The 26,552-nt window shown below is 46.1% G+C and overlaps 1 protein-coding gene across 4 annotated transcripts; it reads left to right on the top strand.

Annotated features, from left to right (window-relative positions):
• The first annotated feature begins 964 nt into the window (after nucleotides 1–964).
• Nucleotides 965–23,743, top strand: Ndufaf6 (NADH:ubiquinone oxidoreductase complex assembly factor 6). Of its 4 annotated transcripts, none has more exons than XM_055603543.1 (9): nucleotides 965–1,170; nucleotides 4,902–5,001; nucleotides 6,921–7,043; nucleotides 12,147–12,203; nucleotides 14,550–14,652; nucleotides 15,995–16,128; nucleotides 18,191–18,292; nucleotides 20,698–20,749; nucleotides 23,599–23,743. In XM_055603543.1, exons 1-9 carry the CDS (start codon nucleotides 974–976, stop codon nucleotides 23,643–23,645), a joined length of 915 nt encoding a protein of 304 aa, XP_055459518.1. In that variant the 5' UTR covers nucleotides 965–973; the 3' UTR covers nucleotides 23,646–23,743. The 4 variants fall into 4 exon arrangements, with proteins under 4 accessions (XP_055459518.1, XP_055459515.1, XP_055459517.1 ...); XM_055603540.1 differs by having other exon boundaries at nucleotides 20,693–20,749; XM_055603542.1 differs by lacking the exon at nucleotides 23,599–23,743 and having other exon boundaries at nucleotides 20,698–23,590.
• Nucleotides 23,744–26,552: the final 2,809 nt, after the last annotated feature.

The raw sequence follows: 26,552 nt of genomic DNA, 5'->3' as shown, positions 1-26,552 counted from the left end.
TAAAAACAAACATATGCATAAAAAAGAAATATCAAATATGGATAGTAATTGCTTGGATTACAGGTTTTACTATGACATTTTAATGCATTTACCTGTGTTTTCTTTTTTTTGGGGGGTAGAGAGGGAGCTGAGACAAGGTCTTACATAGATTGTGTAGGCCTCTTATTCAAAAGACGGGCGAGAATGACCTTGAACCCCTGATCCCCTACTTCTACACCACAAGTGCTGTAAATCTGTGGTTAGAAATTAGAACCACCACAGCTTTCTTAATGAGGAAGTTCATTTGGGGGCTTTATATAATAATAATAATAATAATAATAATAATAATAATAATAATAATAATAATAATAAAACACGTAAAACAAAATGAAGCTGGAGGGAGGGATGGCTCAGTGGTTGAGAGCACGTGCTGCCTTCGTAGAGGATGTTCTGTTTGCTCCACCCACACTGGGTGGCTGTACTTCTAGTATCAGTAAATAGTGTTTCTGTGCTTGTTCACATTTCTTTTGCACAGGCAATGGGCTTTCTGTTTTGATTATATTCTGAATGAAAGTGTACTCAAGAGTTCAAAGACGTTTTTTAAGCTCATAGAATTTGACTAAGAGCATATTTTCATCTATGTGTATGTGTGCTGGGAAATGTGTGGGCATTCCGGTATGGCAAGCTTCCGGCAGTGCGGTTACAAGCTAAGTGCCTAGAGCGCGACATCAGCTGCTCTGAGAAGCAGGCACCCACCATCCCTTCTTTTGGCGTTCCGGAGACCTGTGAGGGTGGACGCTGGAGACAACAGCCAAATCACCCTTGGGCCGGAACCACAGCGACACCTGCCTCCCGTCTGAGCGGCGTCCTTCCTCCATGGGCTGCGGGGACCTGCCGGGGGCGTGGCCGCCTGCCGGGGGCGTGGCCTCCAGCCGGGGCGTGGGCGCCCGCGGGGGCGTGGCCTCGGGGTCGGAGGGCGCGCAAAGCGGGTGTCATGGCCACCTCCATGCTGGGTCCTGTCCGCGGCCCGGGGCCGTTGGGTTTGGCCGGCCTGTTCCATCACCGGCCGCCTCGGGAGGCGTGGGAACGTGTGCGGCGGCTCCCGGGACCCTCGGCAGTCCGGCGCAGCGTGGCGGCAGCCAGCGGGCCCGGCGTCCCGGGTTCCGACCACTACTGCCTGGAGCTGCTTAGGTGAGCCGCAGCTGCCCGGGGACGTCCCCGGGAGCCCGGAGCCTGTGGGACTGGGAGTGCTGAGTCCCGACTCTGCGGTGGCATCCTTCCGCCTCTGCGTCCTGCTGGGCTCGGAGAGGGGGCAGCAGGCCCGTTCACGTGGCCGCGAAACCCTCGCAGGGTTTCTTCCTCTGCTCCGCACGTTCAGCCTGCCTGACCCCAACTTTAAGGAGCCCTGCAACCTTTGCATGCATAGCCCCTTTTATTCATGGACAGCTAGTGGGTTTAACACCGTTAAGTGACTTTGGGTTCCGTGTGTCGGCACTGTTAAGAGTAGGCCACGGAGGCTGCGGATTCAGCTCTGTTGGTGGAGTGCTTGCCTAGCGTGCGCGAGGGTTAGACCAACACCACCTCGCAAAACCGTGCACACGCGCCCCTGACCCTTCTCCTTAGGAGTTAGAGGCCGGAGGTTCAAGGTTTGGCCACAAACCAGCCTCATGAAACTGTACTAAGATTTTGTTTACCAAACTCTGAAGCAACTTACTTGACGCTCCTTAAAAGTTGTGACTCCTATCAAGGGTTGTAAGAATTAGAGCATTTAGGAGCTGGAGAGATAGATAGGTCAGCAGTTAAGAAAGAGCACAGGCTAATCTGGAGGATCCCGGTTCGATTCCCAGCGCCCACACGAGAGCCACCTCTCTTTTCTGGCCTTCTAGGTAGGCACGTGGTGCATAGACATATGTGTAGGCAAAACACTCATACACATAAAAATAAATGTACTTTTAAAAATAAAGCTTAATTAGAGCATTTAGATCAATGCCTGCCACATAGTTAGATTATTATTTAATAGATGCTCAAACTTTGTGTCATGGAAAGAAAACAAGGAATTTATCTAAAATTTACTAGAACAGTCTCATGACTTGTGTTCTGTTCACCTGGTATCAGGAAAAAACTTCTGGGAGCTCCTCCATAGACATATGTGGAGGACTAGGGCTGGGTTGGGCCTACCTTGGAATTGGGCCCTATGAATATCTGTGGCTTAATAAAATGCACCCTCTCCACCCCTGCATTTTGCCCTTCTGTGCTAACAGTAGTATCAGGATGGGTTTTGTTTGTTTGTTTGTTTGTTTGTTTTGAGACAGGGTTTTTATGTAGGTGGCTTATGTAGACCAGGCTGGCCTAGAACTCAGAGCTCTTCTGGCTTCTACTTCTCAAGTGCCAGGACTAAAGGTCTGTGTCACTATTTTGTTTTTTGTTTTGTGTTTTTCCTGTTTGTTTTTGTTTTTGTTTTTAAATGTGTTTGTTTTTGTTTATGTGTATGAGCCTTTTGCCTATATGTGTGTATTTGTGTGTGTGTGTGTGTGTGTACACTGTGTACATACTTGGTGCCACAGATCAAACTTCCTGGAACAGTTGTGAGGATGTTGGGAATCAAACCAGGGCCCTGTGGAAGAGCAGCTAGTGCTCCTAACTGCTGAGCCATCTCTCCAGCCCCAGCATCTGGTTTTAAAATACCTGCTTTCAAGGGCTTCTAAGGGTTACTGAAATGACTAAATCACCTTGGGTTTGGTTAGGGAAGTAAACCTGAAAAATGCATTGGCTTCCGTGTTTGGCAGGTGTTTTGAATTCTCTCCCACACCAACTACTGAGCTTACAGGCGTGGGTTGCCACCTGCCATGTACCACTTGCTGTTTTCTTCAAGGCACTGGCGACTAAACTGGGCCTGGTGAAGCTGGGCAAGCGCTGTACCACCGAGCCACACAGTAGCCGGTCTAGTTGACAGCTTCTTGCTGGATTTTCCGAAGCTGGCCTTGAAATCGAGGACTGCAGTCTCTTGCTGCAGCTCCTGAGTAGACACTGTACTTATATCATTCCTGGATATTCAGATTCCCACAGACTCCGGTCAGGCTTGTTTCAACGGTTCTTTTGATGAAGGAATCTTATCCATTCTTTGAATCTTTGCTTTATGTTCAAGGTGGCTTTGGCTTGTTTTATATTTCCCCTACCCCAGCTTGGGACATCATTTTTTTCAAGAATGGCTGGAGGTCTTTCTTGCTTTTTTGTTTGTTTGTTTTCTTTTTGTTTTTTTCAAGACAGGGTTTCTCTGTGTAGCCTTGGCTGTCCTGGACTTGCTTTGTAGACCAAGCTAGCCTTGAACTCACAGAGATCCACCTGCTTCTGCCTTCCCAAGTGCTAGGATTACAGGCATCCGGTTCTGAAGGTCTTTCTTAGAAACCAATGTCTGTAATCAGGTAGTTGGTATTCGCCCATGCTGGGGGTTTGGAGATTTTTAGTGCTTCTAGGCTCTTTTAGCAGATGCAGAAATATGTACCCACATTGGTCTGTATATCTTATTTCTGTGTCTTCCTATGTATATGTAATAAAAACTTGCTCCAACTATTTTCTTTATACCTGCCCCCACTGCCGTTATTTGTTGTTGTTTTGTATTTGTTGTAGCCTAGGCGAGCCTCAAACTCCTGATACTCCTACCTCAGTCCTCTGAAATGCTGGGATTACAGCATGTATTAACATACCCAGTGTCTTAGAGTTCTTTCTTTTCTTTTTTGAGAATAAGAAGAAAAAACTTTATTATTGGGTTGGCAGTCAGTGTCCTGATTAGCGTTGTATGCGCATTCTGATGGCCATGAATGTGCCAAACTCCACATCATGGTTTTCTCACACGAAAAGCTAGGCAGAGGGTGCTTGAGGCCCTAACCCTTAGGTAGGGTTTTATTGCTGTGAAGAGACGCCCTGACCAAGACAAAATCTTTTTAAAGATTTATTTATTTATTATTTATACAGTATTCTGCCTGCATGTGTGGCTACACACCAGAAGAGGGCACTAGATATCATTATAGATGATTGTGAGCTGCCATGTGGTTGCTGGGAATTGAACTCGGGGCCAGTACTCTTGATCTCTAAGCCAGCTCTCCAGCCCCAAGACAACTCTTATAAAGGAAAAAGGCTGGCGTACAGTTTGAGAGGTTTAGTCCATCATCATAATGGTGGGAAGCATGGCAGTGTTCAGCTACACATGGTGCTGGAGAAGGAGTTTACATCTTTTGTTTGTTTGTTTTTGTGTTTTTGTTTTTTTGAGACAGGCTTTCTCTTTGTAGCCTTGACTCGGTTTGTAGGCCAGGATGGCCTTGAACTCAACAGGGAGTGCTCCCAGAGTGCTGTGGTTACAGGTGTGTGGCACGCCTGGCTGGAAGTTCTACATCTTGATGCACAGGCAGCAGCAGGAGACTTGTGTGCCACGCTTGAGCATAGAAGACCTCAAAGCCCACTGCCACAGTGACACACTTCCTCCAACAAGGCCACACCCACTCCCACAGGCTACACCTAATAGTGCCTCTCCCTATGGGACAACCATTCTAACACAAGAGTCTATGGTGTCATACCTGTTCAAACCACCATACCCAGCTTGGCTTTTTTTAGCTTATTTCAATTTATACTAAAAGCAAAATATACTGAAGCAATTACAGTGTTTTGTAAATAATAATACAGAAACTAGTGGTTTCTTCTGCTAAGTACTTCACCTTAATTCAGGACCAAAAAAATAATATAAATTTTCTTTTTAACATGTTTGGGATGAGAAGCAGATATAATTGTAGAGAAATAGTTACATAATTTAAGATCGGAGGCCTACTGTGATCCAAAGCCTCATCGTTTGCAGTTGATTTTTGTCTGCATTTTATGTGCAGCTTGGAAAGTGAAGACTGACTGCTTTTTCCCCTCTGTCTCTGTTGTAGGAAACGGGATTATGAAAGTTACTTGTGTTCCCTACTGTTCCCTGCAGAATGTAGAAGCGCTGCTTCCGCACTGAGGGCCTTCAACGTGGAGCTGGCTCAGGCTGGTATTAAAATTCCTTAAAATACTATGACAAGATGGCAGTAGGATGTGCCTGATACTGAACAGTAAAGAAATGGAGTAATTCATTTTGGGCCTACTTAAAGTTGTAACTATGGTTTCTTCTGCTAACTACTCAGCCTTAATTCAGCACCAAAACCAAAACTAGCTGGTTAACTTAATGTTTCTGGAAATGGTATTCTGGGTTTTTAAGTTTTTCTGAGTAGGGACTGGAGAGATGGCTCAGAGCACTGGCTGCTCTTCCCCAGATCCTGAGTTCAATTCCCAGCAACCACATGGTGGCTCACAAGCATCTGTAGTGAGATCTGTAGTGAGGTGCGGTGCCCTCTTCTGGCCTGCAGAAGAGGCGTACATACAGGAAGTATATGTAATATACTCATATAATATTATACATAATACACTTATTATATAATAAACATCTTAAAAAAAGGAAAAAAGTTTTTCTGAGTGAATTACAGATTTGCAGTTAGCACTGTCTGTTAATGGAGTAAACTAATGAGAATCTTACTACTTTCTCTAACAGTTGCAGACTTGGGGTGTATACGGAAAAAGCTGAAAACTTAATGTGCAGTGAGAATGGATGATATTTTGGTGGAGGACCTAGACTTTAGAGTGCAAGAGACTGTGGCAGACCCTGACTGCGTTTATCTCAGAATTACAGAGGGAGAACAGGCCCTTCTGTTTCCTGAGTGGACAGAGCACAGGCAGATACAGGGCAGATGTGAAGTGGCTGTGGAAATGGAGGAATTCTAGTGGAATGGTTGGTCTTAGGACAGCAGCAAAAAGGTCTGACACTGAAAATGAGGAAGAGGGAAATGAAGAGCGTGGGCACATGTACAGATACCACAACACATGTTATTAAACACACGAATGAGTCAAATGTATAAACAGACCGATGCCTCTGCTAATGCCAAGGGCCCTGCACCTCCTGGTAGCTTACCTTCCCATGGGAGCCTTGGCTGCCACCCCCTGTCACAGGGAGTCTGTCCTCCTCCTCAGCTAAACCTCCTCCTCCTGCCTGGAAAGTCTGGAAGCCACCAGCAACTCCCCAGGGACACTGAGGCAAGTGCCTCATACAGTTACTCTTGTTTGTTTGTTTTTAACAGGGCCTCACAATGTATCTCTGGCTGTCTTGGAACTCACTGTGTCGACCAGGCTGCCCTCTAACTCACAGATCCACATGCCATTGCCTCTCAAGTGCCAGAAATAAAGGCATGCACCATGCCAAGCTCTGTGCAATTACTTTTCTATCTTGGAGTATATTATCATTACTGATAGGAGAGTAGGAAAATAGTTTTGGTTTATCATTTTTAAAAAAGATTTATTTAGAATATCGTGTGTGAGCGTACATGCACGGATGTATGGACACTGCATGGGAGCCTGGTGCTCATGGAGGACAGAAAAGGCTGTTGGATATGCTGGAACTGGAGTTAGACAGCTGTGAGCTGCCACATGGCTGCTGGGAACCAAACACGTCTGCCAGAGCAGCAAGCGCTCGTAACTGCTGAGCCAGCCTTCCAGGCTTTGAGGGGAAAATGTATGGCTGATTATCCCCATGCAATTGAATTCAAAATCTTCCTGAACGTTGGGGTTTGGGCATGAGCTACCACACTTGGCTCATGAATTATGTTAATAAAAGATACTAATTCGTAGCATCAAAAGGAATGTGCATTCAGTCAGCTGTACGCTTTGTGTACACTACTCTGGAAAGTATAGTTATGTATCAACCACCATCGGAATTTCATAGGACAGCTGGTTAACTCAGAGGCCCCCTCATACTTGGTTTTCAGACAATAAGTTGTCTTCATTTGTTTCTTTTTTGAGGTTTCCATACATAGGCAGACAAGCACTCTACCACTGAGCTCTGTCTCCAGCCTAGACTTTTTAAACTCTGTTTGCAGGTTAAGGACTCGGTCTCAGAGAAAACAATTGGACTGATGCGAATGCAGTTCTGGAAGAAAGCTGTGGAAGAAATCTACTGCGACAGCCCGCCTCACCAGCCTGTGGCCATTGAGCTCTGGAAGGTAAAAAAAAAAAAAAAAAATTATATATATGTAAAAGGAACTTTTATTCCTTTTCTTCACCTGGGAAGCTTACTCCCTCTGTCTGAATCTAGGCCTAGTCCTGGAAGCGTCTAGGCTCCATACAGTCTAACCTAGCGCCAGGATATTTTCAGCCTCTGAGACTCACTGCCTAATCTTACCCTTTCTTGTTCTTACCGAGCTCCATGCTCTCTGGTTCAGCTCAGCTGTTCTGGCTCAAACTCCTTCCCAGCTGACTGATTCAATCTGGCTTTTCTCTCAGCCTCTGAATTGCTCCGCTTGGCCTCGAACTAACTCCAGCAATCTGCTCTAATCTTCTGGTTCCTTCTCATTCTCTGGCTTATTCTGTCTTCACCTGTGTTCTCTTTCTGCAACCTGTGTCTCTATTATTTTCCTGGTAAAAACTGCCTCCTCTCTCTCTGCATTGCCCCTTAAGTAGCTTCCCTTTCCTCTCTCCTCTCCTGAGCGTATCCTATTCTGTCAAATCTTTCTCTGATTTGTTACCTTTTCTGTCACTCAAGTTGACATCACTTTCGAATGTGGGTGCTTCCTTCTACAAACTATCTTTACCTTCATTGTTCGGGATTAATGGCATGTACCACCTCACCTGGACCTAAGTTTTTTTTTTGTTTGTTTTTTTTTTTGTTTTTTTTTAAATTTGATAATTGCTCTGGACCAGGCTGGCCTTGAACTCAGATCTGCTTGCCTCTGTCTCCTGGATTAAAGACATGTTTCCAGCTGGATCATACAGTCCTAGAAGGTTTTTGGATGTGATCTCTTGCCAGATGAACCATGTTCTGAATTAACATTCGTCTACATATATACACATACACACACTTACGTACACATGTGTGTATACTGCTTTTAATGTACAGGAGTTTTATTTGAGCCTACTCGTTGGTGGATGTAATTCAGGAGGTGGTGATGGTAATGGGATCTGCCCCGACTAGTCCTGGGTTCCTTAGTGTTCTGTTTTGTCAGGTGCATTAGTTACTTGCCTTGCTGAGGTGAAAGCAGCTTAAGCAAGGAGGGGGTTATTTTGGTTTACAGTTCCGGGGGGACAGTCCGTCACATGGGTTAGGTTGGCTTCATGAGCAGGGGATAGTTGGTCACACTGTACCCACTGTCAGGAAGCAGGGGCAATACATACTTGTGTTCAGCCGGCTCCCCATTTTAAGCCTTAGTTTCTTATAGGAGTGCAACCTGTGGAGTCAGCTCTGGCCTTCTGCGAGGTGGGGTCTGGGGATTGAACGCGGGTCTCCAGGCTTGATGGCAAGCACCTTTACCTGTTGAGCCATCTCACTGGCCTCACTTCCTTCTCTTCCTTCAGTCTGCCTCCGTAGCCCATGGAATGGTATTGCCCACATTTACTGTGGGTCGTTTCTCCTCAATTAACCTAGTCTAGATAACTGCTCGCTTACCGTGTGTGTGTGTGTGTGTGTGTGTGTGCGCGCGCGCGCGCGCGCGCGCGCCTGTTAGGAACTAGAGACTGACTTTGGGTACTTTCCTCTGTTGCTCTCCACCTTATTTTTTTAGTTCAGTCTCTCACTGAGTCTGGAAGTAACCATTTATCCTGTGGGTCCCCAGGATCTTCCTGTCCCTGCCCCCACCCCAGTACCCAGTGCTGGAGTTATTGATGTGCACCACCATGCCTGGCTCTGCGAGGGTGCCGGGGAGCCAAGCGCGGCCTCACACTGTCACAGCAAGTGTTGTACCCAGTCATCCATCTCCCGAGCTTCCCATTTATTTTTATGTACATTTGCTTTGGGGCATGCATATACGTCTGTGTGAAGAAGTCAGATCCACTGGAATTTGAGTTACAAACCAGAGTGGTGAGCTGCCATGCGGGTGCTGGGAATTGAACCAGGTCCTCTGGAAGAGCAGCCAGTGCTCGTAAGTGCTGAGCCGTGTCTCCAGTCCCCTCTGTATTCTTTGTGGGGGTGTTTGTGTGGTATGTGTACATACATGTGGCCAGAAGACAGCCTTGCGTATCATTCTGCAGGCACCAGCCAATTTGTTGTTATTGCGTGTTCTTTTGGGAGAGGATTTCTTACTAAACCTGGAGCCCACCAAGTAAGCTAACCTGGCTGGCCAGTGGGTTCGAGGGCTTAGCCTATCCTTGTCTTCTTGCCGCTGGGATTACAAGCATGTCCCACTGGTCCTAGGTTTTCCCATGGATACTGGGGGGCTCAGTGCTTGGTCCTTGCGCTTGGGTGGTAAGCACTTTGCTGCTGGAGCTATCTCACCATGCTCCTTGTTGCTTTTAAAATAGAAGTAAAGGTAACTTAGTTACATTTATTTATTATTCTTGTATGTGGGGGAAGGGGAAGGAGAGAGGGAGAGGCCATGTACGGGGATGTCACAGACCATCCATGGTGTCAGAAGACAAGTCAGTTCTCTTCCACAGACACGCTGTGCGTTGAACTCAGGTGGTCAGGCTGGCTCGGCAGGGCTGTTTACCTCTTAAGGCAACTTCCTGGCCTGTTTTTGTTTTGTTTTTTTAAGTGGAAAAGAGAAATTTTGCCTGTATATTATAAACCATTTATGCATTTTCTACACATCTGTTTGCAGGACGGAAACTGCAAGTTTGATGAAATGGTAGGAATGTTTCCGTTCTGTCTGCCCAACAGCTCTCTTTGCCAGTTCTAATCCAGACTGAGTGGAGGAAAGCATTAATCTTTTGTGCACGGAGATTTTCCCTCAACGTGTCTAGAGAATGTGTGTCACTGCCTTTTAAAAGAGCAGCACTGGGAGGCAGAGGCAGGAGGATTTCCAGGTTTGAGGCCAGCCTGGCCTACAGAGCAACTTCCAGGACAGCCAAGGCTACACAGAGAAGCCCTGTCTCGGAAAGAAAGGGGGTGGGAAGCAGCAGGTAAAGGCTTCCCAACAAAGCCCTGCAACCTGAGTTTAATCCTTGCAGCTCCTTCAGACCAGGCTGTGAGTGTTTCTGTGGGCAGTGTCTTGGTTGCTAATTGGTTTAACAGGCGAGCCCGGTATGGCCTGCACCATTTCTAGTTAAGTGGTCCTGGGCTGTGTAAGAAAGCCAGATGAGCAGAAGCCAGTGAGCAAGCCAACAGGCCTTACACCCCTGTACAAGCCTTATACCACTGCTTCAGGCTTCTGCTTCAGGCTTCTGCTGGTGTTACTGCCTTAGTGATGGACGCTGATCTGGAAGTGTAAGCCACTAGGCCTTTTCCATCCTGAGTTTCTTTCTGTCAGTATTTTATCATCACAGCAGCAGAAAGCAAAACAGAACAACCCTCAAGCTATATCCCCAGTCCTAATGAAACGTTTACAAGTGTCTCTCTCTTGTGTTTTCCACCTTTATTCCTCTTTGTCTCGCCTTTTCCCTTCCTCTTAATATGTTCATATATACACACACGTGTGTTTGGATGTATGTATATATATATATCCACACGACAATTTTTGTAACTCATTTGTTTTGTTACATCATGCCCGTAATCTAATGTTGGGGTTTCCTAAGAATGGGGATATTTCCCAGTCAAGTGTAGTGGTGTTTCCTCTAATTCCAATGCTTGGTAGGCAGAGGCAGGACTAGCAGTTACAACCTGCGCGACAAGACCCCATCTAAAAGAAAACATGTACTCTCCACCACTGCCAGGAAGATTAGAGACAAGGCTCTCCTGTCGCTACAACAGCGTGTCAGTTCAGAGAACTCGCTCTCTCATCCTACCCCATATCTCACCAGAGCCAGGATGGCCTAGAGCTTGTAGCAATCTTCCTGCTCCAGCATCTCATGTCCTGCAGTTACAGATGTGCCTCATCATACCGCCAAGTGACATAGGCTTTTTTTGGGTTTTGTGGTACACACACTAGGTAAGCACTCTACCAGTGGACTTAAAGCTCAGCCCCCGTCCACATTCTCTTAAGTGTAGTTAGGCCTAACTTGTTTTTTCCTCTCTGGAAATTCATTTTGGTGTGTCTAATATTTTCTCATTAGATATAGGTTATGGATTCTTGGCCAGAGTGCTTACTAGGATGTGTGTCATTCTCAAGGTGTTACTTCTAGAGGGACAGTGGTCCACCCCAGCCTTATCTGCTGCCTGCCTGTCTGTTTACCTACCTACCTACCTACCTATCCAGGCTCTCACTCTATAGCTCACACTCAACCTTACAATGATTCTTCTTCCTCAGATTCCCAAGTGCTAGATAACAAGTGTGTGGGACCAAGCCCTGCCGTTCCCAGGTCTTAGGTCCTCTTCATTTTGTGGGAAGTGGTTATGTTTGCTAATGAGACTCTACATGCTTGAGAGAAAGATTGAATAGAGTATGTAAGCACCAAAGTCAGGTGTGGCAGCAAGCAGCCCACTGTTGAGTTCTTGGTTTTATTTTAAAGTGGGATCCGTTGTGTAGAAGAGTTTAGAGGGAGGGAGGAAAGAAAGAAGTGGGTTTTTTAAAAATAAATATTATATACCTATGTGTAATATATATATTTATGGTGTTTTGTTTTTTTTTTCTATCTTGGAACTTGCTTTGTAGACCAGGCTGACCTTGAACTCAGACTATGCCTGCTTCTACCTCCCAAGTGCTGAGACTAAAGGCGTATGCCATCACCGCCCAGGTGTAATTATATTTTGATATCAAAACTAAGAAAAATAACCTAACATTCAAAAAAAGAAAAGAAAAAGGAGAGTCGTTAAGTGTGTACCAGTATAGTAGGAAGAAAGGCTGTGGGAAGTCTTTCAGAGTCACTTTACTTAGAAATGGCCTGACATGTTTTTCTGGGTAATTGCTTTTCTTTTTCCTCTTTTTTCTTTTCTTTCTTTTTGAGACAGGGTTTCTCTGTGTAGCCATGGCTGCCCTGGACTGGCTTTGTAGACCAGGCTGCACTGGAACTCACAATAAGATCCTCCTGCCTCTGCACCCCAAGTACTGGGATTACAGGTGTGGATGCTATTCTCTCTCCTGATGCCTTTTCAGCACAGCTGCCTACCTGATGAGTGTAACAATTGCTCCTTGCCTACTTTGCATTGCTTAGTATACTGTGTTCTGTCTAGAGAAGTAATTTCTAATACATTCTAAAGATTTACAATGGTCTTGTTTGTTTGTTTGTTTGTTTTTTAGGCTGTCAAGAGATATAACTTAACGAAAAGATGGCTTATGAGAATCATTGATGAAAGAGTAAGTTGGAGTTATCCAAGTCCTAAATTCTTTTCCCTTTTTAATGCTTAGGTTAATTATTCACAGACGAAAAGCTTTGTGCTTATTAATCTTTTAGAGGAAGGAAACTTAGAGAACAAGGTATTTTATCTGCAGCTCTTCCCTCCACGAGGACTGTCGCCCTGCTCTCTCCCTTCAGTCAGGTAGAAACCAGCACCTAGACAGAAGGACAGCACCCAGCAATTGTGCATGTGTGCTTGTGTGCTTGTGTGTGTGTGTGCATGTGCATTTCAGCGTCTATTATTACAGACATAGACACTCTTCATTAACTTCATTGACTTTTAAAAAAGAGTAAACCCTAGTCATGTCATTTGATCAGTAAATGTATATGTCTCTTGTTTGGTTTGTTTTGTTTTGTTTTTCAAGACAGGGTTTTTTTGTGTAGCCCTAGTTGTCTTAAAATTTACTCTGTAGACCAAGGACAGGCAAGGTGGGTGGCTCAGCATGTACTTGCTGCAGAGCCACATGACCTCCTTTGACTTCTTGGTCCCAAGAGATAGCAAGAGAGAACTGACTATTAAAGTTGTCCTCTGACCTGTACATGTCCACATGGAACAGCTACACCTTCTGTCATATGCAGACACACAAAATTAATCAATTAATTAATTCCAAAAAAAGTAAGAGCAAGCCAGGTGATGGTGGTACACAGCTTTAATCCCGGCACTCAGGAGGCAGAGGCAGGCAGATCTCCGTGAGTTCAAAGCCAGCCTGGTCTACAGAGTGAGTCTAGGACAGCCAGGGCCACATAGTGAGACCCTGTCTCAAAAAACAAAACAAAACAAAAAATAGATACAAACTGTATATTCATAGTCAATTGAGCGACAAGAGTATCTGGGCGGCTCAGTGGGAGAAGTATTGTTCTCAACAGAAGGGCTGGGGCCACGGTATGCCCCTGCAGAAGGGTTCTGGCTGAGCGTTGTGGGGCAGCTCTGTAAATCCAGCACTTGGCATGGCAGGGTGAGCCTTCAAGGCCATCCTTAGGCGCACTCACAGTGAGAGGGCAGCGTGGTTCCTGAGGCCTTGTCTCAAAAACGTTAGAACGAACTAACTAACTAGTCTGAGTCAGGACCCACCTCATACTGACTTATGAAGGTCAGCAGTATAGTCGATGGCCCACAGAAGACCCAAAAAACAACTCTTTGGAGAAAACGTTGATGCAAACTGTAATGGTTTCTTAAATCTGATATCAAAGATACATGTAAGAGAAAAGAGAGACATTCAAATGCATTAAAATTAGGCGATTCAAAAGGGTGAAAACCCGGAAGAATGGGAAGGGCACTGTCAGTTACTTGTCTGCTGAGCTCCTTAAATGTAAGTACATCAGGAGCCCCCCAGCTCAGCAGCAAAACCCGCCTAGTCATCTCCGCAGAGAAGACCACATGACCAGGAAGAACCTGAGACAGCGAAGCCAGTGCCTGTGAGGCTCATGCTCAGACTACTCGAGCTTGTTTTGTGAGGTGCTTGTCGGCACATCTGTATAAGACTTTGACGGGGGAGTTATTTTTGTTTTTTGAGACAGGGTCTCATGTAGTCCTTGCTGACCTGGCATTTATATGGATTTTAAAAAATTATGTAGAATGAAAAATATATTTAAATATTTTATCTGTATGAATATTCAGCGTATGCAGGTGTGCTGAGGAAGTCATAGGGCATTGACTCCCTGACATGCTGAGACAGAACCTGGGGCCTCTGCAAGAGCAGCAAGTTCTCTTGACCGCCAAGTCACCCTTCATTCCCGTGTCTAGCTATATGTATTTTAATTTATTTTCATTTAGGTGTGTGCACACACGCACACCGCGTGGACACACGTGCTGCTTGGAAGCCAGCAGAGGGTGTCAGATCCCTTGGAGCCACAGTTCCAGGCATCGTGAGGTGCCCGACATAGGGGCTGGGAATTAGCTCGAGTCCTCTTGAAGAGCAGTAAGCACTCTTAACCACTGAGCCTTTTCTCTAGCCTGTCTAGCTATATTTTAGTCTTTATTGTTCACTAAGCAAATCTCTTAAATGATGCTCTTATCTATTTTTTGGAGGGGTGGAAAGAGCACTTTTAGGGCTGGAGAGATGGCTCAGTGGTTAAGAGCACTGGCTGCTCCCCCAGAGGACTGGGGCTCATATCCCAGCACCCACATCGCAGCTCACACCTGTCTGTACCTTCAAATTCCAGGGCTCTGACCCCCTCACAAAGACAGACATGACATACAGGCAAAAACCAATGCACATAGAATGAAAATAAATTATATAAAAATAGCAGTTTTTATTATAAAATACTAATTCAGTGAACCTCATTTGCATTTTCCTTGACTTCAGGAAAAAAATCTGGATGACAAAGCCTATCGCAGTATCCAGGAACTTGAGAACTATGCTGAGAAGACGCAGAGTTCCCTTCTTTACCTGACGCTGGAGGTGCTGGGTGAGTTCTTTTCTGGTTATACCTTAGATTGCACTTTTAGTTTCCCTGCTGCCCATATAGCAACAAGTTCCCCCCTTTTGAGACAGGGTTTCACCGTGTGGCCTATGCTGGTCTCTAGCTAGAGGCAGTTCTTCTGCCTCAGCCTCCCTAAATGCTCTGTTTACAAGCATGTACTATCATGCCTAGCTGCAACTTTTTTTTTTTCTTTTTTTAGGTTTGTTTTTTTTTTGTTTGTTTGTTTGTTTTTCTTTTTTTTTTTTTAAGATTTAGTTATTTATTATTTATACTGTATTCTGCCTGCATTGTGCCTGTGCACCAGAAGAGGGCACCAGATCTCACTCTACATGGTTGTGAGCCATCACGTGGTTGCTGGGAATTGAACTCAGGACCTTTGAAAGAGCAGCCAGTGCTCTAACCTCTGAGCCATCTCTCCAGCCCCTCTAGCTGCAACTTTTATTTATTTATTTGTTTGTTTGTTTATTCATTTATTTTTTGAGACAGGGTCTCATGACATAACCCTGGCAAGCCTAGAACTCAGTATGTAGACCAGGCTGTTCTTGAACTCATTGAAATCCACCTGCCTCCACCTCCCAAGTGCTGGCATTGGAGGTGTGCACCACCAGGCAACTTTCATTTTCAGTAGGAAGAAAGCGAACCTCCGCTATTTGTGCATTTTTATTTCTTCCAGAGTGCAGACTCGTCCAAGTGCTCAGGCTCTCAGAGAAGCAGTAGTTGGCTCATGGGAGTGCTCTAGGTAATACGCTGATGGTGCCGTGGCTTTACCTTCTCCTGCAGCCGCCCCTTTAATTCTTCCCCGGGGGAGAGAAGAGAATAAGAGTGCACTTACAATTTTATGAGATTTTTCCTTTCTCCTCTTCTTTAAAAGTGTCGATAGGGTGCTTCCCTGTGGCCTTGCTCCAAGCCGATAGCATCGTACTGTAAGAAGGACAATAGTATCTCATTTAGAGAGGGTGGTCTGTCTTGATGTCACCCCTAGAACACAGTCCCTGTTGAGTGTCCCAGACCTGCCCTGCGTCCGAAATGTAAGGCGGCATGAAATTGCTTAGCGGGAAGATATGAAACACTTGTAGCACTTCCCGCGAAGGCTGATGATTACATTCTCAGTGTGCTCTTGGCGTGCTAAAGTCGGAGTTAACACGTGAGTTTTTCTGGACGCCTGCCAGCAGGAAGATCCCTGGCCCCGGTTCCCTCATAAATCCTATACTCTGATGTCAGACTGGATAACTGCTTTCCCTGGTTCAGATGAAGTCTTGTGCTGTTTCCCCTGACTTGTTTTCTTCAAGGACAATAGAGCATCCCTGTTTGGTTTCCGTAACTCTAGGCGTGAGGGACCTTCATGCAGACCATGCTGCAAGCCACATTGGGAAGGCGCAGGGCATCGTCACGTGCTTGAGAGCAACGCCCTATCACGGCGGCAGGAGAAAAGTGTTCCTGCCCATGGATGTCTGTGTGCAGGTGAGCTGCCTCCTGCTAATGCTGCTCCTGCCGGCTGCCACCTGAGTGCGGGAGAAAGCAGGGCGGCACAAAGAGGGACACCAAGTCTGGGCTTTGATCGAGGTGTCGTTTACTGAATGTCAGGTTAACACTTAACTAGCAGGAAAGTACAAGCAGTCTCTCACGGAGGAAGTTTTTACTTAGCCAAAACATATGAGGGCTCACTCAAGGTTTCACAGAACCTGCGGTCTGGTTACCTTGGCTGCATGGAGTTTTTCAGGGTCAGAGCCCTCTGCTGTAGAATTGCCAGGATCAGTCTCTGAGACAGCAAACTTTAGATTATAGCCAGGGCTAAGAGGCCGAATTCCACTGCTCAGATGCGCACTCGAATTTGCCATTAACTCCAGTTGGGCTGCCACACTCCAGGAGGGGAGTTGCTATTGTTTTGTTTTGTTTTGTTTTGTTTGTTCCATGGCTGTTTGAATACGCAGCTTTGCCTGATTAGTGAGATAGAACCTCACATATCAGACATGCAGGTGTCTGCATAGCCTGCACTTCCATAGTAACATCACCTGGGCCACTTTGTTATTTTACTTTATTGGTGGTAGCAGCTTTTTGTTGATTTGGTTTTAGGAAGGGCAAGGTCTCTGGTAGCTCAGGCTGAACTTGAACTCTTGAATCTCTGTGGAGTTGATGGAGACTTTGAACTTTTGATCTTCCTGACTCTACCTCTCAACTGCTAGATTTACAGGGATTGGCCATCTCACTCAGCTGGAATATGTCTTTTAAAAATGTTTATCAGAGGGCTGGAGAGATGGCTCAGAGGTTAAGAGCACTCACTGGCTGTTCTTCCAGAGGTCCTGAGTTCAATTCCTAGCAATCACATGGTGGCTCACAACCATCTATAATGAGATCTGGTGCCCTCTTCTGGCCTGCAGGCAGAATACTCTATGAATAATAAATAAATCTTAAAAAAAAAAAAAAAAGTTTATCAGAGCTGGGCAGTAGTGGTACGTGCCTTTAATTCCAGTACTTGGGAGGCAGAGGCAGGCAGGATCTCTGGGTGTGACGCCAGCCTGATCTACAGAGCAAGTTCCAGGACATCCAAGGCTGAAAAAACCTGTGTTGAAAAAACAAGAACAAAACAAAATAAGGGCGGGGGAGGGATCAGACATTTTGGGTTTTGAATGAGGTTCTTTGTTGTCTGCTGTTTTAAACTTTTAGGAAAGATTTCTATTGATGTTTGTGTGTGTGTGTGTGAATGTGTACATGTACATGGGTGCTTGTGAAGGTCAGAAGAGTCTCGGGTCCTCTGGAGCAGGAGTTTCTGAGACTGCAGATGTGGGTGCCGAGAATGGAACCTGGGTCCTCTGCAAGAGCAGCAAGTGCTCTTAAGTGTTGAGCCGTCTCCAGCCTCCTTTTAATCTTTTTGTATTTTGTTATGCTTTCCCCTGTACATCACACACACTTCGATAGCTGAGTTTTTTTCGAAAGAAACGGAACTAGTAGAGTGAACATGTATCCTAAAGGGGGTTTATTACCTCGGGTTGCATCATGGACACTGACTAGTCCAGCTGCCTGGAGAAGCTGAGCTCCCAGTCAGTTCCCATGGCTAGATGCTTCAGCAGTCCCCGCCTGGCACTGAAGGCCTGGGGGACTCCTGGAGAGCTGCAGGTCTTTAGTGCACATCTGAAGTCCAGAGAAGCTGGCCTCCAGTGCCCATGAAGCATGGCAGCACTCACCAGCAGCAGTGGCAGATGCACTCACCAGCAAGGAGCAAAGGTTGCAGGCAAACCAGCACTGCTTTTCATTCAGACATCTTTCTATCGGCCCATCTGGAAGAATATCTTTCCCCCATTAGTTAATCCTTCCAGAGAACACTCTCACAGACCCACCTACAGGCATGTCTCTCCGTTGCTTATATAGCCAGTTAGGTTGACAAGGAAGATTGATCTTTACATAGTTATACACACATGGTTTTAAAAGTAGCCTTTACCCTATATATGCTGTCTGTCTCTCTGTTTTCTTAAGCAGTATTGACTTTAAATGTGCTTATAGATTCCTATCACTATATTTTCCTCAGCATGGTGTTTCACAAGAGGACTTCCTACGGCGGAACCAAGATAAACGTGTGAGAGATGTAGTATATGACGTTGCCAGCCAGGCACACTTACACCTGAAGCATGTAAGTGGCCTCTGCCCAGTCCTTCAGGAAGGTGTCAGTACTAGGTGGAGCTGTTTCTGTGGCACACTATGGATTTATATATGCTATAGCATTACTGTGGCATACTATGGATTCTTGCCTTGGCAGTCTTTTGTTCCATTGTCATTGGGTTCCCCGGGTTTATCTCCAGGACTATTGAAAACATTTCCTACTCTAGAAAAACTCCTTTTCAGCTCAGCCAATAGATGCACCCTTTTGTGAGTGAAAAGCCTGAGTTTCCTCACTGGGCTCCTCCACTCACCCACAGAAGTGTCTGCCTTCCACCCTGCCCGCCTTCCCCCCTCCTAAAACCCCATCTGTAGCCAGCATTCTTCTTTATGTTCTGGCCTGTTGCTGCTGCCAGTTGGGTTTACAGCTGGGATTACAGCTGGCCCAGACTTGGTGGCTCCTGTCCTGTTGAATGAGTGCTCTGCTGTCATTGGGACCTCAGTGGGTGCGCATACAACCCCGGCCTTGTTCCTCCTGTTTAAATGTGTCCCAGCCACTCCAGTGGGATGATCACTGGGAAGGAATCTCTACCTTTCCAAAACTGACAGTCATTTTACTCTTGCTCTTATTCCTTTTTGATAACTTTTTTCACCTTGAAATTTACTTTATTTCCAGTTGACTCCCTGATGACTCCTAAACTAGAGTTCACCTGAATCCATTTTATTTCTTTAAGAGTTTCCTCCTCAGGAGGGGTTTGGTGGGAGGAGGAGAGATAAGAAAATAATGGGGAGGGATACTATGACCTAAGTACATCGTGTGTGAGAGAAAAATATGACAGAAAAAAATCAGGATAGGATGTGCCCAGTGAGGGTGTACTTAAGAGCATCGCAGAGAGAGACATGGACAGACAGCGCGCTATGGCACAGCATAGCGTACAGAACAGGAATTCAGTAGCGTGCCTGCGCTCAGTACACAGTTAGGTGCACGTCAGTTGAGTTCAGTTTGTGCAGTCAGTGCAGTTCAGTTGTGGGGTTAAGAGTTCATTTTTCCAAGTAGAGCAATACAGTCAGAAGCTAAGAGAAGCCAATTTGAATCAGTCAGCTTAGAGAGGAGTTTGAGCCAGAAAAGCTGAGTTGAACCAGCCAGCCAGAGTTCAGAAAGAACTGAAAAAGGTGAGCTTATTCAACAGGAAGTTGGAGGCTAAAAACAGTCTAGGTCTAGGTTTGGAAGCTAGAAGCTGAGGCCTTCAAGGTCCAGGTTTGCAGAAGATTAGATTATACAGAGGCAGAAGCTTCCAGGCCTAGACCTAGGGATATTTAGATAGAAATGCGCTGGGCTCAGTCCAAGCCATGTATTCCTAAAGCTTGTGTATGGCTTTCATCTCATCCTATCATCTGAGGAGGTAAAAACAACACTTACAAGATGGGCTACTGGAGAATGCAGGATTGTGACTTTGGAAGAATCCGAGTCACCATGTGAGAGGTTACTGTCAGAGTTCTAAGTCTAATGCTGTTGCACAAGGAGAGTGTGTCCCTAGATGAGAGTGAGGGACAGAGGTGCGAGGCCGTTCCTCAGCTAGGAGACAGGGCCAGCTGTTAGGAAGAAGGTAAAGGAAGATCAGGAGAACTGGGAAGTCCTCATCCTGAGAAGAGAGAAGAAAGGAGCATCAGCATTCCTGTGCTGCAGAGAGGCAGAGAGAAAGGAGACTATAGTGTAGAGAACCATGGATGGCCTCAGAGCAATCTGATAGCTGTTGGGTGTAGAACCGAAGTATGCAGTGAGAAGTGGAGGCAGGATGTGCTCTTCCTAATGTAAGAGACAATTATCATATGTAAGAGTGTAAAGGTCTAAAAAGATAGGTCTGGCAAATGCAGGACGATGGCATCAGCCTGAGTCGGCCAGGTGGTTCATAGACCGGAAGAGCCAGGGGTCAGGCTGAATTAGGGGTTAAATACAAAGGCATTTGCTTTCTAGGAAGAACAGCAGATGGCTGATCACTAGGGATTTTAACCCGGTGAAAGAGAAGTAGTGATGCAAAGGCAGGAAGGGATCAGTGTTGAACGGATTAAACATGGGCAGGAATGCCATCGGAGAGGGTTGCCTTGCATCCAAACAGGAGACTGGCTATGCTCGAAGTGTGGAGACTGTTAACCCAGGAGTCTGCCCTTGCCAGAGTTAGTGTGAGGTGAATACGGGAGTTGAGAGATGCCACGGCTAAGCCGAGTGGAGGGGCTTTTATATGACCGAGTTCTCTGCCAAGTCCATGAGGCTTTGAGGCTAGACTTCGGCAGCAGGGGATAAGCTGTTTTCTTGTTTTTGTGAGAAGCCCTTGTCATGCCGCTAAACAGCCGCCACTGTGTTGAGCTCACCCTCGTAGGGAGTGAGCTCAATTTCTGGAGCACTCCAACCAGTTTCTTCCCTTCTTCCTTTAAGGCCAGGTCCTTCTCCGGGAGCGTTCCTTCGAGAGCACTTCCTGCTTTTCTTCAGACGGTGAGTGCCTCAGCAGACAAGGCTGGGTGAGCCGAAGCAGAGAAAGACCATTTCTTATGTTTGGCAAGTCCCCGGGTACTTCTTTTGGCTGTTTCCCTGCGTCACAGTGGCTGGTTGGTCTGTGAGGGTCACACCTGTATTTCTGTGTTGTCAGTAGCACAGGCTCCGCAGCCAGGCTGCTTTGTGTTTACTCCCCTCTGTCCCTTTCCAGCCGTGGGGCCTCAATTTCTTTAACCCCTGTGTTTCTCAGTTAGACTCAGTAAAATGGAAGTAGAGAAGAAACTACCTTGTGGGAGTGTCTCCATGGTAACCTGATCAGGAGGTAGCACCAGCTCAGCTGGCTCCACTGGAATAACCTGGAAACCTTGTGGGAAAGGTAGCTTTCCGGGGCTCAGATTCCCCGCGGCAGGCCGGGGAGAAGGCTCAGCATCTGAAGGTGCTTCTTATGTAAGGCTGGTGGTCTGTGTTCAAACACTCCTCAGAGCTCTCAGATGTGGGGCCAGGGAGGTGCCGGATCTGGAGCTCATGGTGTAAGAGGACTGATTGCTCTGACCTACACACACACCACAGCACGCCTGTGCGAGAGCACTCATGATCACGTGCATCATAGCACACAATAGAAAATCGTCTAGAATGAAATAAAGATGAGGCCTGATTAATCCGTTTGACACCCACCCGGTTCTGTGCTGCAGAGCTCCAGTGGGCGCTGTGGATGTTGTTGAGAAGGGCCTGGGCCTCCTAGAATCATCCAGTGCAAAATTCAATGCCGTTTGGTGTTTGAGAGAGTGGCCATTAAGGGTGCAGGTAGCTCAGGTGGTAGAGTGCCTGACTAGCTAGGCCAGCCCTCTAAAACTGGGTCATGAGCTTCATGAACTGTGGTCCTGCACACCTGTGCGGACTGCCGCTGCTTGGGCGGTAGAGATAGGAGGATCAGGAGTTCAAGGCTATCCTTGGCTACGGAGTGCAAGGCCTGCCTGGGATACAGGAGGCTTTTTTTTTTTTTTAAGTTAGTGAAATTTTACAAATTAGCCCAAACAACAGACAACCAAAACGAAATAACACTAGGTAATTCCCATCTTGCCTTCATCCACGCATGATAGGTGATGGGTAGGGTGACTTTTATAGGACCGGTGATGATTCTTTTTGTTTGAAAATCTTGTTTTCTAGCAAGAACAGAGAGACCCATTATACTTCAAAAAAATAATTTTTTAAAAGGTCAACGTGCAGGGCTGGAGAGATGCTCAGTGGTTAAGAGTGTCTGCTGCTCTTGCAGAGGACCTGAGTTTAATTTTCAGCACCCATCAGCAACTCTCCCATCAGCCGTAAATCCAGCTCCAGGGGACCTGACGCCATTCTTGTAACTGCAGGTGCTGTTAAATAATCTTTAAAAGTTAATGAATATTCAACCTGAACTGTTTGAGTACCCTCCATGAATAAATAATTAAGTACATAACTAAGTAAATAAACCTTGAAAAATAAATAAGCTGGGAGCAATGGCGCACACCTGTAATCAATCCAGCACTCGGGGAGGCAGAGGCAGGTGGATCTCTATGAGTTTGAGGTCAGCCTGGTCTACAAATCGAGTCCAGGACAGACAGGGCTACACAGCCCTGTTTGTTTGTTTGTTTGCCTGTCTTGAAGCAAACAAAGTCAGGTTGAGCTTCATAACACACTGCATTTGGAGATGTTTCCTTCTCCTTGAACATTTTTTGTCTGTGACGGCAGGCATTGTAATCCCACTACTCCAGAGGCTGAGGGAAGATGAGTGTGTATTTGAGGCCAGCCTGGGGTGCCTGCTGATACGAATCGATAGCTGACTGTTACAAAAAAGAAAAACAATTACTTAATATTTGGTCTTTGGTTTCAAACTCAGGCTCTCACACATATGTTGGTCATTCCACTTCCAGCCCACTCCCAGCTGGACAGTCCTTTCCCTGTTCCTCAGAAGCCAGTAATAAGGCTGGATGGACAGCTCTCTAATGCTTCGGTCTACATTATGTGATCAAAAGAGGCCCAGTGTCCACAGCACTGGCTTTCCCGGGTTACCTTCTCACTAGTTGCACGCTTACTGCTCTAGCTGTTTCCAGGGAGATGCCTTCCTTTCTCTCTCAGCTGGGACTCCAGCTCCAATCTTCTTTCTAAAAATATATTTATTATTTATGTAGCATTCTGCCTGCACACCCGATCTTACTATAGATGGTTGGGAGCCACCATGTGGCTGCTGGGAATTGAACTCAGGATCTTTGGAAGAACAGCAAGTGTTCTTAACCTCTGAGCCGTTTCTCCAGCCCCCTCCAGCTCCAACCTTTAAAACATTTTCAACTTGGCCAGATATGGTGGTGTATAACTTCAGCCCCAGCACTCAGAGGCAGGAGGATCTCCATGAATTCAAGGCCAGCCTGGTCTACATAATGAGTTCTAGGCCAGCTGGGGCTACATAAAGGGACCTTGTCTGGAAAAAAAATATTTTTATTATGTAATACCACCCCAGGAAACTAAAAAAAAGCTTTAATACTTGTACTTTGTCTTTGAAGTAGGTCTTACTGTGTAGCCCAGACTGGCCTTGATTCCATTCTGCTGATGTCTCCTCACTGCCTGGATCACGGTGTGAGCTGTCCCATCCATCTTCTTTTCTGTTGTTTTGAGACAGGTTCTCCCTGAGGCCCAGGTTGGCCTCTGCCTCACCACATAGCACAGGGCAACCTCAAACTGACGGCAGTTCGCCTGCTCCGGGCTTCTGAGTGCTGCCATTGCAGGTGTGGCCACCATGCCAGGCCGCACTTTTTCTTTGGTTTGTTCAGGGAATTTGATCCGTTTACGATCTAGTGACCACTGTTCTCTTTTTCCAGGTTTCTCTAGAGAACTATTTAAAGAAAATCCAGCGAGTGGATTTTGATATATTTCATCCATCTTTACAGCAGAAGAATACATTACTTCCGTTATCTTTGTATATTCAATCATGGAGAAAAAAATACTAAAATGATTTTGTCTTACTGATACTGGTTTTACTTTTAGTTTATTGGTTTTTAAAAAAAAAAATGTGTGTTTTGCATACTAAAATCTGTACACCTAAAGAAGCTAAGCAAGTCAGAGGACCCTGGGTAAGATGATCAATCCTCACTCAGAAAGACAAAGGGGACGGACAACGGAAGAAGGAAAAAACGGGCAACAGAACAGGAGCCTGCCACAGAGGGCTTCTCAAAGACTCTACCCAGCAGTGTATCAACGCAGATACTGAGACTCATAACCAAACTTTGGGCAAAGTGCAGGGAATCTTAGAAAAGAAGGGGGAGATAGAAAGACCTGGAGGGGACAGGAGCTCCACAAGGAGAGCAACAGAACAAAAAAGTCTGGACACAGGAGTCTTTTCTGAGACTGATGCTCTAAACAAGGACCATGCATGGAGATAACCTAGAACCCCTGCACAGATGGAGCCTATGACAGCTCAGTATGCAAGTGGGTTCTTTAGTAATGGGAACAGGGATTGTCTCTGACATGAACTCAGTGGCTGGCTCTTTGATCACCTCCCCCAGAGGGAGGAGCAGCCTTGCCAGGCCGCAGGGGAGGACAATGCAGCCACTCCTGATGAGACCTGATAGGCTAGAGTCAGATGGAAGGGGAGGAGGACCTCCCCTATCCGTGGACTTGGGGAGGGGCATGGGAGGAGATGAGGAGGGAGAGTGCTACAGCTGGGATTCAATAATGAATAAACTAATTAATACAAAAAAAGCTTACTTAAAAATGTGTTTTGGGTTCTTACTTGGAAACAATATGGGCTAACATGCCTGGAGCTGACTGATTCTGCTAGAATGACTGGCCAGACAATTTCTTTCGATCTTCCAGTCTCTGCCCCCACCCCCAGCCTTGAGGTTACAGGTTACATAGCTGTCCCCAGCTTCTTATATGGTATTGGGAACCTGAACTCAGGCCTTCATGCTGTCTTCAAGCACCAGAGCTGGAGAAAAAAAAAAAAAAATGTATGTATTTGTGTGTGTGTGTGTGTGTGCATGTGTGCGTGCGCGCACACACCTTTGTTAGTTTATGTGCAAGTACCCACAGAGGCCAGAGGGTGTCGGGGCCCCAGGAACTGGAGTCACAGGTGATTGTGAGCTACCTGGTGTGGATGTGGGAAGCTCTGTGAGAACGAGTAGCCCCTGAGCCAGCTTCCCAGCCCCGAGAGCTGACTTTTCACTTAAGGAGAAACGGCGTTACTGTCAGGTTCGAGTAGCTCACAGAGCAGCAGCTTCAGTGGGACCCAGCGCCAGGACCCTGCTGACGCCCTCCATCCTGCCCTCCCAGATGGGGCCGCTGTGCCGCCACTGCGAAGCTGACGTCCCAGGAGGAGCCAGGTGGGAGAGGCAGTCACTTCCCCCCACCTCACCCCTAGGGACCCCAAAGGGAAAGGATTTAGGTTCAAACTGTAACCTGCCGGCAGCCAAGGCTCAGATGTTCCATGCAACTGCAGAATGCATTCTTAGGGCATGAACCATGAACTTCGAGTCTAAGCGGTTGCCGAGGGCCCTATAACCCTAATGCTAGTCTTTCTAACCATAAGTGTATCCATAGTGATGAAAAGAGACTGAGATTAAGATTAAGCAGCTGCTCATCGCATGCAGCAGGCGCCTTCCCTAACTTCACTTTTGCTTGGTCCAGAAGCTTGTACTTTTTTTTTTTTTTTTTTTTTTTTAATGTTTGTGTGTATGAGAATGTCAGATCTTGGAGTTACAGACAGTTGTGAGGTACCATGTGGTTGCTGGGATTTGAACCTGGGTCCTCTGGAAGAGCAGTCAGTGCCCTTAACCGTTGAGTCATCCTGAGCCCACGTGTCTTTACTTTGTTGTTAACCCCAGCTAACTCAAGCCGCAGCTTCAGTTACTCATGATACCGTGATCCTGAATACAATTGTATTGGCAAAATACGTATTAGTATAAATTATATACTATATACAGCATTTTATCAAGCAACCATCAAGAGGTTGGTTGTGCATTTTGCTTGTTTTTTGCTTTTTTGAGACAGGGTCTTACTCTGTAGCCTTGGCTTCCCTAGAACTTGCTTGGTAGACCAGGCTGGCCTTGAACTTCTAGACCATCTACCTTCCGAGTGCAGGGATTGAAGGTGTGTACTACCACACCCACGCTGAAATGTACATAAATTTTATTTATGAACCTATTTTGTTGTTTGTTTTTGGGTTTTGTTTTCTTTTTTTTGAGATAGTGTTGTTCTGTATAGCCTTGGCTATCCTGGAAGTTGCTCTGTAGACCAGGTTGGTCTCAAACTCAGAGATCCATTTACCTCTGCCTCCAGAGTTCCAGGATTCAAGTGGCTAAAATTTAAATTATAAAATATTTACTGATTGCATGGATTAAAAGTATTTACTCGGCTGTTACGTAGCAGCTGTGGAACACGAGTGAAACTTAGTTCTTCGGCCAGGTTTGTGGCAGGCCCTTTTTCCTGCTTTTCAGGGCTCTTTGCTGCTCCCTACCATTTCCATGATAGTCGGCAAGTGGCTCCAGCCTTTGTTTTAGCTATTAGTGTCTGCTGCAATTGTGTATCAGTAATGGGTTAAAATAACACATTTCTGCAAATAAAATCCAGACAAGAACAAGACTACACTCCTTGCCTCGCCCTAGCCTCCCCGATAGCTAGCGTGCCTTCTGACTGACAGCAAGCGGGAGCGATCGCGTGGGTGAGGGAATGTCCGCTGCTTGTGTCGGCAGATACTTGGTTGATCTGGTGCTGCAAGAACATTCTCTTAGCTCTCTCCAGGGAGTCTTCTAGCTAGTCCTCGGAAGGAACCTGGGTC

This window comes from Psammomys obesus, unplaced genomic scaffold (genome assembly GCF_907164565.1).
Source record: "Psammomys obesus unplaced genomic scaffold, mPsaObe1.curated_primary_1811, whole genome shotgun sequence".
Classification (NCBI taxonomy): Eukaryota; Metazoa; Chordata; class Mammalia; order Rodentia; family Muridae; genus Psammomys; species Psammomys obesus.
Note: the sequence above shows the minus strand (reverse complement) of the source record. Positions and strands in the feature narration are given on the sequence as shown.